Source organism: Rhamphochromis sp. 'chilingali', assembly GCF_963969265.1.
Source record: "Rhamphochromis sp. 'chilingali' genome assembly, chromosome: 2".
In the NCBI taxonomy this organism is placed as follows: domain Eukaryota; kingdom Metazoa; phylum Chordata; class Actinopteri; order Cichliformes; family Cichlidae; genus Rhamphochromis; species Rhamphochromis sp. 'chilingali'.
Window position 1 is genome coordinate 57,657,180 of NC_137930.1, and position 14,631 is coordinate 57,671,810.

A 14,631-nucleotide genomic window follows, 5' to 3' on the forward strand; every position below is an offset into this window, starting at 1 on the left:
AGGCCTCTGGTAGAGGACCCGAGCTTGAAGGATAAACCGCCCGCAGGGGCGCGCTGGGTGTTTTTATATAGTTATATATATATATAGTTTTATATATATGTATATATATATATATATATATATATATATATATACCAAATTTACATTAATTATATATAAAACTATGTTAACTACTATAAAACATATGGAAATAAAACTCATGACTGGACTTGTTTTACATATTTATTTCTTTAGAAAAGCAGACACAGTGTGACATACCAAACATACCAAAGACACATTTATTCATTCACTCAGTCATTCACTCGCACCCTCACTCATTTATTATTGTTCTTTATGTTACTTTGCATATTTACTCCATTTATTTATGTACACATTATGTGTTATTATTTTGTTTTTTTTTCACATATTCAATTTAAAATATTTCCGTGCTTTCTTTTCCTTCATCTATAAGGCTTCATGCAGTTAGTGAATACACAAATGACACCAGCTGACATGTGCTAGTTTGGACTCTTCTGAATATCCTTATTAATCATTAATCAAGACACAAATTCCCAAAGCTTGCTTTTCACACAGGTTTGGTGTTATTTGTAGGAGAGAACTGACCTCTGTTGGACTTTAACCAAGAATACAAAGTTAATGTGATAACTGAGCGGGTTTTCATCTTTATCGTCTCCAAATGTCCCTGCTGGCCTCGCGCAAAATAAGAATAAAAAGGTTATGTTAATGAAGTTTCTGCCTAATACTGACCAGCGGTACACTCCCAAAACAGCTCTTTTCTTTGAGATAAAGTATAGTTTTGCCATCTAAAATGTGAAAATAATGGAAAGGGACTGGAAAAACAACAATCAGTCACAATAACTAAAAAAAAAGCCCAAAACAAAGTGCACACAAACATTTTTTTTATCTAAAAATGGTGCTGTTAATCCACAGCATGAGCTCAACTTTGCTGTGAAGAAAGTTTAAATACTAGCAATAAATATTAACCCAGAAATGAGCACACCTTTTACTTGATACACATTCTGTACATGACGTGAACATGCAGCATCTACGTATAATACTTATAATACATTCTAGAAAGCGAGTGAAACATACATACATTGTGGCCATGTACATTTTATACACGACATTTAAATGAAAACACCTTAATGTTGACATCTCCTGTTGGCTTATTTGGCAAATATTGCTTGGAGAGTTGTTTGTCCACTCATAGAGCTGATAATACTCTGAGGCAGGTGTTCAAAGATTCTTAGAAAAGCTGTGTCAGTTCAGTGATTCCTCTTCTATAAAAGTAGAAAAGCAGACTATGAGGTTTAAAAATCGCTGTGCCCGTCATGCCAAACATTCTCACAAACCTTTTAACTACGCTGAGGATGGACGTCTCCTCACAGGGGCCAGATATTCATAATAAGTTTTTACCACGTCAAGCTGACAAATGACTCTTTTTCTCTTGCCGCCTTTGATAACTGGAAAGTAACACTTAACACTAAACCAATAAAAGCAATGAGATATTGCTAGAACAAAAGCCCTTTTTCCTACCTTTTTTCAACAGTGGCATCAGTAATTTCTGCTGGCTTTGGTTTTGCACTTGATTTATTGTCCTCTGTCTCCTGACCCTTTCTAGTCACCTTTGGGCTAGAATTAGCTTTTCTAGCAATTTGAGGGCTGTGTCCTTTTCGCTGGAGCTGTGGGCTGGTAGACCCCGCTTTGCGGTTGAGCAGAGGGCTTTTTGAGCCCTTCGCTTTGGCGGGCTGCTGCAGACTGTCCATAGTCTTAAGCGGGCGCAGGCCAAGAAGCCCGCAGTAGTAGTTGCATTGATGGAGTGTCAGGAACTGGTTGAACACCTCAGGTGAGCCACACTCAGTTAATCCTTGGTATCTGAAGAACAAAGGGAGGTGGGGGAGGGGTTATTGCAGCTATTTAGCAGCAAACAAACAATAATTTTGCATGTAGGGACTGCGATACAAACCCTTTTGACTTGGTGACAACTCTCACGTTTGTAATCTTTGTTTCAACACCTAGAAAAAAAAAACAAGCCTTAGAGAATCTTTAATGGTCATGATCCCGCTAATATTCACTTTAAATGATTGCCTTCGTGATTATTTTATGTGTGGCGTACCCTCGAGCTGAGTGACCAACAAATTGCCATGTGTCCACTGATGGATCCAGTGCTGGAAGCTGCAGCATTTCTGCTCTATCTCAGAAATCTTTTGCATAACCAGTTTCCCTTTAGCATCCATTGTGCAATACTTAAGGAATAAACCAGTAAGATCAGCCTCCACTGTGGCATACGGCACAGAATTTGCTGGCCGGTACATCAAATAGCGAGGAATCACTCTGTGGGCAACATGAAGTAACAGTGGGATGATCACAAGCAGTAATATACTGTGTATAGTATAATTTTAATGGATTTAATTATCAGAACAAAAATATATCTGTTGCTTACTCTAGTGAAGGCCCAAAGGTTTCAATAACTCTTGCTTCAGCTGAGAAGATTTTGCAGTATTCTCGAATCATGTTTTGGACTTTGCATTCCTAGAAAACAGAGATTTAAAAAATAAATAAATAAATAAAGCAGAAGGAAGCACTATTTAACCATATATACTAAAATGTAACAAAAGTTCCTCAGTGAAACTCACGTGCTTAGTAATTTCTAGATTTCTCTCTGCAAGGTTGCTCTCCTGTTTGGTCCCATAAGTGATGGGGCTTTGAACTTTAATAATACAAGTGCTTCCGGACTCAAAGACGGGATCCAGGCCATAGATGACCTTCACCTGGCTGGCTTTGTGCATGCAGCCCTCCCCAAGGTGCAACCTCTCTGTCATGATCCGACCAAAGTACTTGTCACCCCAAGTGCCAGAGTCGACCAAGCCTTTGGTGAACAGGAGCGGGGTCATCTCTATCTCTTCTCCAACTGAAGCAAAAACAGAGTTACTCTGGGAATCCAGTTAAAAATAGTGTATAAACAAAGGCTCAGATGCATATAGTGTTTAACCAAAAAGTACCTTCCAAATCATCTTTTAGCAGTATTTCAGACATAACTGTAAGAGAGAAAACAGACAAAACCTTGAATAAATTGAATTTAATATTAGTAAAACACTCTAAATTTCAATTTCGATTTTTTTCTATACATGCTGTTTCTTACTGTCTATACTGAGGAGGAAGTCAGTACTGTCCGTCCCGTATTCATTAGTGATCGTGCAGCCATATACACCACAGTCTTGGTTGGACGCGAGAACAATTGCCAGTGCTACTTGGCTTTCATCTCCTCCACTTGAGCATAAAATAAAGAAAAAATAAAGAAAAAAAATCCACACACACAGTCATGAACGCATTCAATCGAGAGACTCCAATTCCCCAACAACCCACAAGATGTCACTGTGAGACAGATGCTCGTGCTGTGTGGCAGCAGACTGCTGACACAGCAACCATTAGCACATATATAGACTTTTAATGCACCCTGGAGATGGGAAAAATATTGTGTCAGGTTACAGTTTCTGTGTCTAGCCAGAGATTCACCTCTCTGTGTCACAGCTGTGGGGTTCACAGTCACATGAGCTGGACATCTTTTGCAGTGAGAATATGAGAATGACAGAAGACCATGGGATGCACTCAGGCCCAAATAAATCCTGCTTATCCTTGAAGCATTATTGTTTCATATTTGGAACCCGCCCATTTGTCATTTTGGCTGGAAATCCTCAGAATAATAGCAATGGCAAAGGTGAAAAGTAGCTCTTTTAATACCTAAAACAAATTGAACATGTGATTTTACAGATAGGTAGGGTGGTTATGACCATAAAATGAGTAAAGGTGAAAACTAACCTTCTTTTCACCTCTAGAATTTCTTCCTCATCTCTGAACCACTTAATGTTGGAGTCGCCGAGCACGTTAAAGAACTGGCACCAAAGCTTCAGGTGTCCAGAGGCATCTGGGAATGGCTCTCCCCGCATCTTACGGATAACCTGCGGAGCTGGTGATGCATGGAAAGGAGAGTCGAGCTCATGTGATGTTTCTTGTTTCTTAAGTGGCAGTTTATTTCACATTTTTTGCACTGATGATATATTTAATATAAATGATATATTTTGAGAAAAGTATGAAAACAAGGAAATTAGACAGTCCACTGTGATTTAACAGATAATTGCTTGTAACTCCATAGAGGCTAATTATCCATCTATCCATCCATCCATCCATCCATCCATTTGTCTCCATCCATCCATCCATCCATTTGTCTCCATCCATCCATCCATCCATTTGTCTCCATCCATCCATTTGTCTCCACTTATCCAATCCATGGTTATGGGGGAAAACTGGACAGGTTGCCTCATTATTTATTTATATTCCACGCATATATTTAGTTAATATGATAAAAAAAAACCCTCTTCATTTCATTATACCTTTGCTAAATTAAACAAAAGAAGACTTTACCTTTCAAAGGATCTATCTTTTTTTCAGCAGGTTTCTCTTCTCGTTTGGTGCTGGCCGGCTCTTCTGTGGGAGTCTCCCCCACCACTTTTGGCACCTCCAAGGTGGACTTTCGGCGATTCAGCAGCGGGGAGCGTCTCTCGATAGGTGGGGTTTTTTGAGCCTGCAGTAACGATGCCCTGCGGGCCTGGCTGGGTGACATGTAACTCAAGATCCCTTGAGTATTTAGTGCTAGTGTCCCATCTATGTCTTCTTTAGGTTTTGGGATGAAGATTTTGCGACGAGCTCCAGAGGCCAACTCCTCAGGGGTGGCAGAGCGTATGAGAGTTAGACTGTCTCTGCGTTTCATTCGGGGACTGCTTTCACAGGAAAGGGATGACGTTGGTGTAGACCCTCCGCTTAGATCTTCAGCTGCCGCAGCCTCGTTGTCTGAGTCTGCAGCAGCTTTGGATATTAATTTGCGGAGACTAGCTGGACTTGTCGGGGGCTTGGAGCTGAGTCTCTCAACAGAAAATCTGTTTTTCTGGGGATCTTCAACTGACACTGAATTCTCTGTCTTGGCATCTTTGAGGGATTTGGGTTTCAAAGTTTCAGGGACAAGGACGTCCACTGTTGTTTTGCTGAATAACAAAACACTGTCACCGACTTTTGGTTTCAGAGCTTCATATAGCACAGTGGGAGTGTTCTCTTTGACACTTCTTTCGTCAAAGTTAGGTCTTCTATTTTGAGCACTTTCAGGCTTCACAGCCTCATTTTTGTCACTGTCATTCTTTGTTCCGCTTTGCGTGCCAGCTGAAGTTTCCATTTCTGTCGGCTCAGTGTAAGTGGGCAGGCTGAATTGTGGTAGATCACTTTCATGACAAGTGACAGAAATTGGTGGTACCACAAACAAAGGCCCCTTTGGAGTTTCAACAGCCTGCTTTGTGTCTGACACATGGTTGTTTAAACATGCATCACCCTCCTTATCATCAGTGAATGAAACATTTATAACAGGAATTAATGCATAGCTCATCTGAGGGGGCTCTTCCCTCCCTTCCACCTGTGTATTTTCTGTCTTGCCGTCTAATTGTGCAACATCTTCTACTTTCTCCGTAGGTGAAATGTGATCATCTTTCTGCATACCTTTCTGCGTGGGCAACAAGTCAGAAGCAGGAGTTGCATCATGTTTTTGCAAATTGCTTGAGTCTGGCTTGTCTAGGGCCAAAATAGTTAGTGGCAAAGTAGACTCTTTGAGCTCAGCCTCCATTATTTCAATTTTGGGGATTAGAAATTGCTCACTTGGGCTCAGATCTGGCACATTTGGTTTACTATCAGGGATATCTTCAATAGTCGATATCTGGATTGCTGGAATATTCTCTGAATGCACACCACTCCAGCCACTCCCACTCATGTTTTGATGTGCAGTATTACTCTGCTCCTCCATTTGCTTTATCTTTGAGTGAATCGGCTCTTCTGCGTTCACTGGAGTCTGCTTTTCTGTCTCCGCTTCAACCTGTAAACTCTCATTCTTCACTTCAGCGCTCTCCACTTCTAAACACACTTGCTCCTGTGTTTTTAGACTGTCACACAGATTATTATGTCCTTCTTTCTCTAAAATAGAATTTGCCGCTTTGTTTTGCTCATATCTTCCCCCGCTTCTTGTAAAACCAGAGCTTGAACTTTGTGTAGCACTAACATCGCCGACTTCTGTGATTTCCTGTGACCTAGTACGAGTGGGTTTATGTTGCATTTTTAGGTCAACCTTGTCTAAACTCTCAGGGAGTGTAGTGGGCGGAAATCCTGTATTCATTTCCTGAATCAGTGAAGTACATTTGGTCTCCTCTTTTAGACAATGTGTCTCTGCACTGAATGATTCCACATCAGGAAAGTATGAAAGCACCTGATCAGGCTTTTTAGATTCGCACGCCTCTATTTGGCTTTCCAGAGAAGATGTTGACAATTTAGTCATCTCAGATCCGTTTATACCTGAAAATCCCTGCTTCTTTGATTTCACTTCGGCTTTCTCTTCCTCATGTAACTCATTAAAAGAGCTAGCCTCCTCCATGTCAACTTCACCTTGCTTCCCCTCTTCTTGCAAAGTTTCAGTGGGCGTTTCTCCAGGACTGTGGCTTTCTGCTGCTGAGACGATGCTGTGAGGGGGAGTCCAGCATTCTCCCAAGCTGGTGAGGGTGGGCGTTGGGGTGCCCCCTTCTTTATCAGCCAAGTCTGGGGTCTGTGGCAAGGCAGACTTGTCATCCTCTGGAACAGACTCATCTTTCTCAGCCTGCTGATTACGCTGTGGTGAATCTAGCTCTTGCTCAGTGACGTGAACCTCTTTGATAACCGAGAGCACCTCAGTGTCTTTATCTTTAAAGTCAGCCTGATTGAAAATAGAAAAATCATCGTAATGGCATTTTCAAGTATAAGTCACAGTCAAAGTCACATTTATTTATATAGCACATTTAAAACAACACCTGTTGACCAAGATGCTGTACATGTATTATTATGTTATGTTTCAGAACTCCCTCTAAAGATGCATTATGTTGCATGCTATGGATGCAAATATTTTTACCACTTTCATTTACTAGTTATAGAGGAACTGTATGTGTTTCGGTCTCAAGTGTTTTTTTTTCTTCTTGTTTTTAAGAATCTTGTTAAAGCGAATTTACACCTCTAACTTGTGACTATGTGTCATAGATTCTGACAAGTTTTTGTGCCATGAATTACAAAACAACTACAGGAAATCTGAATATTTGTAACTTTTTTGACCGGTTAGCTTCTTTTAGCCACTTTTTTTTTTTAAACTGCCTACAATGTGCAAGACAGCAGTTTACATTTGTGAGGGTCCACTAAAATTGCTAAAAAAGTTTTTTATTCTTTCCTTTGGAGCTTTAACTGATTAACATTTTACGCCAACCTTCACTAACCTTCTGGATGAAACACTTCAAAGTTATGAAGTGAAATTCCACTGGCTTTGAAAGTGCACTTGTTTTGCTCTGAGGTTGAAAGATAAACAGGGGATTTCCCGCATAAGCTGACATTGATGTGCAGTTTACACAAAAGTATTTGCTAGGTGGTGAATGAATGATAGCTTGTAGCTCAGCCAAAGAGCAGTCACACATGACAGATAGAAATCTAATGTAAATATTGGGTAGCCTCAAGCCTCAACAATAGCCGATAATTAAAAAAAGAACAGAATTTGACTCTGAAGAGCAAAAGTCCTAATTAGAAAGCATAGATCACAGAAGCTTTGAGTTACATAAAAAAGTGTCATTAGTTTCCTTTTGTTTTTTCCCGCTTAGAGCGCGTTTCTCCTCTGTCCTCATCATTAAAATGTATACATAGCTGTAAAGCAACCATGTGATGCCTCGTGACAATAAGTGTGGCCGGCAGTGACTGCCAAAAAAAAAAGAAGTTGCAGCTTTCGATGGAAGGGAACTGGAGTCGCATTCAAATTAAAGCTGAAGCTATTTGTCACCATTGTGTACATTGTGTGTTAAAAAAAGGTCACAATCATGTGAGAAAAGATTGTTCAGATAATAGTTACAACTTCCTCTCATTATTCATTTAAAGAGCCTTGTACCTAACCACAACATAGCAAAGGTACAGTTGTAGTTCCACATTATGGATATGCAATCACTCAGCAGGTGGATGTTTAAACATAGCTACTTCAGTTCCCTTTTCCACATATCATTGTGCACCGCTTGGACATTAATGCTACGTTACAATTAACAAAAACACACACAGGAAATTTATGAATACAACTACAAACATTTGTTTGCAACCGAAGAAGTTGTAATTACTTACTTGTCAAAGCTATTAATACTTAGTGGCATTTTAATGCGGCTCATAATACCCATATAAGGCTTCTTAAGTTATCACATATTATCCCATAAATATTCCCCTTCTTCTCAAGCAAACAATACATTTAAAAAAAATGCACAGAAAAACAAAAGCTGAATAAATAAGAGATTAAAAAGTGCAACTAAAACTATGTAACTGTCACTGTTCTGGGTCGGTGACCCAGTGTTTTGAGTTTCTTGTGTCTCTGAGTTTTTGTATTACGATCTTAGTTCTCTTTGTTGCCCCAGTTTATTCTTTAGTCTCGTGTCTTAGTTTGGCTTTCTTGTATTCTCTTTAGTTTTCTGATTATTTAGTTAGCCGCCCTCTGTGTCTCCCTGTTATTGTTCTCTGTGTTTCTTAGTTGCTCTGTCTCCCCTAGTCAAGTCTGTGTCTATGTTACATTTCCTGTTTTACTTTGAAGGACTGTGTCCTACGTGAATGTATTGCGTTTCGCTTCCCTTGGGTCTCGTTATGTTCGATTTCTCCCAGCTGTGCTCCCTTTCTGTGTCTCATTCCCCTCGTTATTTCCCAGTGTATTTAAGCCCTGTGTTTCTCTGTATCAGTGTCGTGATCTCCTTCATGCTGTGTGTTTCGCCCTGTGACTCTTGTTAGCGTCTTCTCAGTTTAGGTTTTGTAGATGTTGTTTGTTCAGCAATAAAAGCTGCCATTTTGAGTTCAATCCTGTTTCTAGTGAGTTTGCGTTTGGGTCCAATTCCTGCCTGCACACAGCCGAAACATGACAGTAACACCTTTTTCTAGTCTGAAACCTTTAAAGGTAACAGTGTAATGCTTATTGGGTAATTTCAGGTAAATATCAATACACTTGTGCTACATATTTAACTGTGTAACTGATAAGACAAACTACTAATGAAAAACTTCACTTAAAATCAAAGAATTGTGTGGTGATCAGTTTAAGGCTGCTTGCTGTAAAGGCCAAAGGTCAGACACATAGACTGTATCAGTTTAACTCTAAAAAAACACATTTCTAACATACATGTAGCTATTTGACAAGTTGGACAGTGAGATGACAGAAGTGCTGCCTTCCTCTCTCTTGTCTCGATGAGGAAAGGGTTTATTTTAAGGTATGGGGGGCAGTGAGGAATGTGTCCCTTCCTTTCATGCCGAGACCTGCCGCCGGACTCACTATACTACCGCTGAACCTCTTTAAAGCAAAGCCCTGTTTGTAATGTGAGACCCGCATCTGACATTCAGGTTTCATCATGATCTCTGACGCACTCCTGGCCCCATTCACCACAGCCAACATGCGAAACCCAACATGCAGCCTATCTTACAGTGCAGATGCACAACATCCCCTGCCCCTGCATGTAACTAGTGAAATGCATCTTAAGCTTCCCTGTTTCTCCCACACTGTTTTTGTGTGGTTTATCTTTGCAGCAAAACAGTTGTGTCACACCCTTATGCTGACTCACTCCTAAAAGTTGCTGATCACTAATATTATGCGTGTTTTTAACTGTCTAGAGACTCATGATTACAACATCTAATCATCGTTTTTGCTTCTTTAGCACTTCTAAAAACTTTGTGTATAAATCTGATTGAAAACTGAAAGTTGATTTTTTTTTCAAGGATGTTAAAAAAACTTAAAAACTGATAAAATTTTGTTCTATAGTGAAATCTTAATCATTTTATCTAGGTGTTAATTTTTAGTACAACTCACTGATACTTTATTTGGAGATGAAATAACCACGATCAGACACTCACACAAAGGCACTTCTTTCCCTCTAATTTTCTTTTTAACGATTTTTGTGTGGGGTGGTGAGGAAGTTCATTTTGTGCTCAACTCGTGCTCTTTTGTATTACACGAGTGGATCTAACGTGCTGCTGTGGAAGACCCCTGTACATACCTCTGTGACAAATTGAAGCCTGGGCAGTGGCACTTCTTCACCTGCGCTGCTGCTCTCCATCCCCACAGATACCTCCATGGCTTCCACGGCTTCCTCACTTTCTGTCACACTCGGACTTGTGGACTCCACTTGTGGCAGTTCATGTGATGGTGGCAGGGCCGAGTGTTGTGCATGGTCTTCATACTTAAATGTATCTGGCTCTACTGACGGTGGCTCGTGTTCTGTAGCCACGGTAGTTTCTGAAGGCTCTCTGGGTTTATCCATTTCCACAGGCGCGACTTCCTCTGTAGGAGGTTTGGACATGTCTGGACTGTGTTCTTCTTGCAGCTGAAATGATGGTGGCATTTCTGGTTCAGGAGCCTCCACTGAGTGCTCAAAATCAGCCTCTTCATTCTCAGTGTGACCATGAGTGCTTTTCTTACTCTTACCAAAGAAGAAGTCTTTGACTGAGTGGAGCATAGAGGAAATGGAGGTCTGGATGTGGTGGTGGTCGTGATCCTTATGGCCCTTGCTGTGATGTTTGATGTCTGGGCCATGTTTGCCATGGGCTGCTGTGTGCGACACCTGGGGTTGCCTTTCTCTTTCTTTTTCCCTTCTGATGGCCAGTTCTTCCTCTCTTCTTTTCTCTTTTTCATATTCCTCCTGTAGAGCTTTTTCTTCTTCTTCTCTCTTTTTTTGCAGCTCCTCTTCCTCCTTCTCTTTCTCTTGATTGTCACACAAAACAGCTTCTTCCACTTCTTTATCTTTCTCGGCTTGAGATGAATTCTGTTTTTCCTCCACAGCCTGGGACTGAAGAGTCTCTGCCAAAAACTGTGCCAAACTGATTCCTCCATCATAACAGTTTTCACCTCCAACTCCCATCATATGGCTTCGGCTACTATTAATTCCAGCATCTACACCATTTGACATCTTTATTCTTTTAGTGGCCAACGTCTCGTCTGATGGACCTGTCTCGTCCTCAAGACCTCTGTCCCGGGATGCCAAAGAAGCTGTTTCCTCATTTTCTGAGCTAATTCCATTAGGTTCTGCAGTAGCTCCCAGTTCCTCTATAGCCTCAGACTCTTTGGCTACTTCCCTCTCCTCTGGTGGTGGGACAGCCCGTTTCCTCTGAGGGTGTTCTGGACTAATCAGTGGTTTCACTTTCTGAACATTTTCTTTATTCTCCATCTTGATCTGCTCCTCTGCATCTTTTCTCTTCTTTTCTGCTTTTTGTTTCAGCTTAGCAAAGAAGCGCTGGTGGATTTTGTACTCATTCATGGTGCCAACCTCCAAAACACCAGAGCAGGAGACAATACCTTTGCTATTGCTGGCTGAGACTTGGTAGATGGCTGCATCGTCTACTGTGCAGCTAGAAACAGAAGCTCTTGTTAATGTCATTAAAACAAACAAAGAGCTGATTAATGCAAGCCTGTCTTACATACTTGTAAATATGAAGGGTATGAGTTTTTCCATTTCGACGAATTTCATATTTCGGGAGTCCACAGTAGCGATCCATTTCCATATCGTCTTTATACCACTTTAGTTCTGGAGCTGGGTAACCTGACATGGAAATGATATAATGAACACCTTTCCTCTGGCTTGTAAACATTACACTCCCTGTGCTACACTGTGCTGTTAATGTGCAACAGCTAAATTTCTCATATATTAAAAATAATGACATGCTTAATAAAACACAGTGTGGAAGCGTTCACTTGAATGTATTTTGGTTATTGCATCATGTTGGCCCAACCATCTAGCTTGCCTGAGGCCCAAAAATTCTTGAAAAACGAGCTCAAAATTAAGCTGTGCTGAAAAAGTAATACAGGAAGAAGTGCTGCCTTCGAAGCAAAATCCTTTGTTTTCATATTAGTCACATCCTGCCACTTCACACCCAGCTCAGTCTGAGAGGTTTCAGTTATTCCGGAAAACAACAGGGCACAGACGCTACCTTGACGTAAGCCTACCTGTTACCACACAGGTGAATTTCACATTGCAGTTCTCTGAGACTGCCTTTGACTTCAAGGTGGTCTCGAAAGATGGCTGTATGTCCTCAGTCAGCTGGGCCATGACACTGCACAACGTGCTCCTGAAAGGAATTGCTGATCCATTAGAAAGTCAGCTTCTTGCTTCAAATAGAAATAGTGGATACTTTTATAATTTATCTCAGTTAATCAGGTGAACCCTTTCATCTTTAACTAGTAGGCTCCAATTACTTTATTTCTAATTTTTAAATTAAAACAACAGGAAAGGATGTTAATGGGAATTTCTGGTAGTGACATGGATGTCAAAGGTTGACACAAACTTGTGAGATGTCAAGCAAAACAAACTTGCCAACCCAGCACTGAAACCAATGTTGGTCAGTCAAAACTTGTGTGGGTTTCATTCGTGGAGTAAACCAGTTTTTGCAGTTAAGATGTTAGTGGGTAGAAGTGTTTTAAAATAGAGATTACCTCGCCGGCCTGTAGTGAGAATACCTTGAATAGCTATTCAGAGAGGAGGCAAACGAAGCAACGACAGTGATTAATTAGGGTCTGCGTATTGGGACTCTACCCCAGTAAAATTGTTTCACAGCTGTCCTCCTCCTACAGTTTATAGATAATGCACATGCAATTATTTGTGTGATATATCTGATTTTATCTGAAAACTTAAGTGGTTGTGTTTAATTTGGCAAACTTCATCTAATGGGTCTAGTTTGATCAAGTGTTATACCAGTTAAATGACATAAAAGATACAAAGAAATGTTTATTATATTTTATGATTTTTTTATTCGACCTGCCAGACCAAGACTCTTTTTCTTGATCACTGTGCACTTTATATCTTCCTCTTGTATCAATCTGTATCAATACAATATCAATCTGCTTCACCAACATGATCTACAAACACATAAAGAATACAGATAAGACTGTCTACCTGTTTTCAGGCCGGACATTTGAGAGGTAAGTATTGCGGCCATTGAAAGATGGAGCCTCGTCGTCACTGAAGCTGCTTGTCCTCCCATTGCCAGAAAAAGATCGAGTCATCAGCCTTCTAGAAGTCATTGTCCACTATGGTAGCGCACCAAAAACTTACAATCCGAGATAGCTGAGATAAATCACCCAGGCTAAAAAAGCACTCTGCTTTCACATCCACAGCTTTCCAAGATCAAGGCTCAGATTAAATGTTGCTGTCCATGCAGAAGCTCCTGGAGAAGATAAAAGAAACACTTCAGAATTACAACAAAACCTGTTGGTTGTTAATTAAAGAAAGCAAACGACACACTCTGTGTTATTTACCCATACAAAACTCAAACACACATTTCAGCCCTAGTGCTCGTCCTTTCTGACCAAGCAAAGCAATTGCATTGGAGCAAGTTATAAATAGGATCATGCTATCGGGTTGTGAAAGCGCTGTTAGTGGTCAAACACAAACCTAAGAGAAGTAATTTACTTGTATGTCTTAGGAATACAAGAGATGTCTTTCTTGTTCACGGCAAAACTCTCTAAATTTCCAACTTACCATTAAGATGTTGTCAGTGTTACTTTGGAGCCAGAGTCTGTGAAGAAATTCTCTGTAACCTCCTATCATAGACATGCATGTGTTGCCAGAGTGGCCCTATTTATAGCAGGCCCACAAATAGGTTCAAGAGCACATCAGATTTTCCGAAACTAGACTTTAGACTTTAGCAAAGAAATCTACAAACAAACTGAATTCAGATCAAAATGTTACCCATTTAACCTAGAACACATTTGCCTCAAATCTATCTTTTCATTAACATTCACAATGCAAAAATCTCACTGCAGTGTTTGGATCCGGCTCAACAAGCTGGAAAAACTTAACCATCTTGGTGAGACACCCTTGTGGATTATATGTAGACTCGATTCATGATGTAGCTGATAACAGCCAATGGTCTAAGTCCAATGCTTTGCTCAGGAGTTCCTAAAGGACAGCCCCTCTACCCCCCACCCCTCCAACACACATATACACTTTGTATTGCAACACATGGTTAAATCACATTGACCTCCTTGTTGCTCATATGGCCTAAGGGGAAAAAAAGGCTTACAAAACCTGCACTTTGATTTAATAATGTTAGGAAGGAAGGAATAGCTATTGATGACTCATTTTTAAAACATTAAAATTACTGTCAGGATTGCTACATTTTACTCTTTCCTCTCAAATGTCTGTCTCTGTTCTCTGTGGGGGGTTTTTTCCCCTATCACATTTTATTACATTTATATAAAATGTAGCATTAACAAGCAAATATCCCAAAATTAAGCCAGTATATGTATTAAAACCTAATGCCCCTTTAAAAAAAATAGAACATAGGCATTCAATCGTACATTTTATTGTGTACTTTACAAAAATAAAACCACATATTATAGATTAGTAAACAAATTGTTGGAATATGTTGTAATTAAATGCTTATAAACAGCCAATAAGCGTTCATGGTCGACCATAATATCTACTGAAACATATAAAGAGACATTTTAAACACTCCGTATTTCAGATTTGTGCTATGACGCAAGGTTTTTGAAGCTTGCTTGTCTTCAACGTGACATTTTTTTATTCGCGT

General features: G+C 40.2%; 1 protein-coding gene across 2 annotated transcripts; it reads right to left on the reverse strand.

Moving 5' to 3' along the window:
• Positions 1-213: 213 nt before the first annotated feature.
• alpk3a (alpha-kinase 3a) lies at positions 214-13,938 on the reverse strand. 2 transcript variants are annotated; one of them, XM_080866994.1, is made up of 16 exons: positions 13,578-13,938; positions 12,993-13,263; positions 12,533-12,565; positions 12,047-12,168; positions 11,525-11,642; positions 10,104-11,451; positions 4,423-6,778; positions 3,820-3,967; positions 3,143-3,270; positions 3,003-3,038; positions 2,637-2,911; positions 2,444-2,532; positions 2,117-2,334; positions 1,967-2,015; positions 1,537-1,875; positions 214-1,280 (listed from the first exon to the last, which is right to left on the reverse strand). In XM_080866994.1, exons 2-16 carry the CDS (start codon positions 13,118-13,120, stop codon positions 1,247-1,249), a joined length of 5,421 nt encoding a protein of 1,806 aa, XP_080723120.1. In that variant the 5' UTR covers positions 13,121-13,263; positions 13,578-13,938; the 3' UTR covers positions 214-1,246. The 2 variants fall into 2 exon arrangements, with proteins under 2 accessions (XP_080723120.1, XP_080723121.1); XM_080866995.1 differs by lacking the exon at positions 12,533-12,565.
• Between the last annotated feature and the right edge of the window lie 693 nt (positions 13,939-14,631).

Coding starts and splice junctions, on each gene's coding strand:
- alpk3a (XM_080866994.1), bottom strand. CDS start 13,120: ATGACTTCTAGAAGGCTGATGACTCGATCTTTTTCTGGCAATGGGAGG. Junction 3,039..3,142: donor CTTCCTCCTCAGTATAGACA/GTAAGAAACAGC, acceptor TCTCTCTTACAG/TTATGTCTGAAATACTGCTA. Junction 2,533..2,636: donor ATCTAGAAATTACTAAGCAC/GTGAGTTTCACT, acceptor TCTGTTTTCTAG/GAATGCAAAGTCCAAAACAT.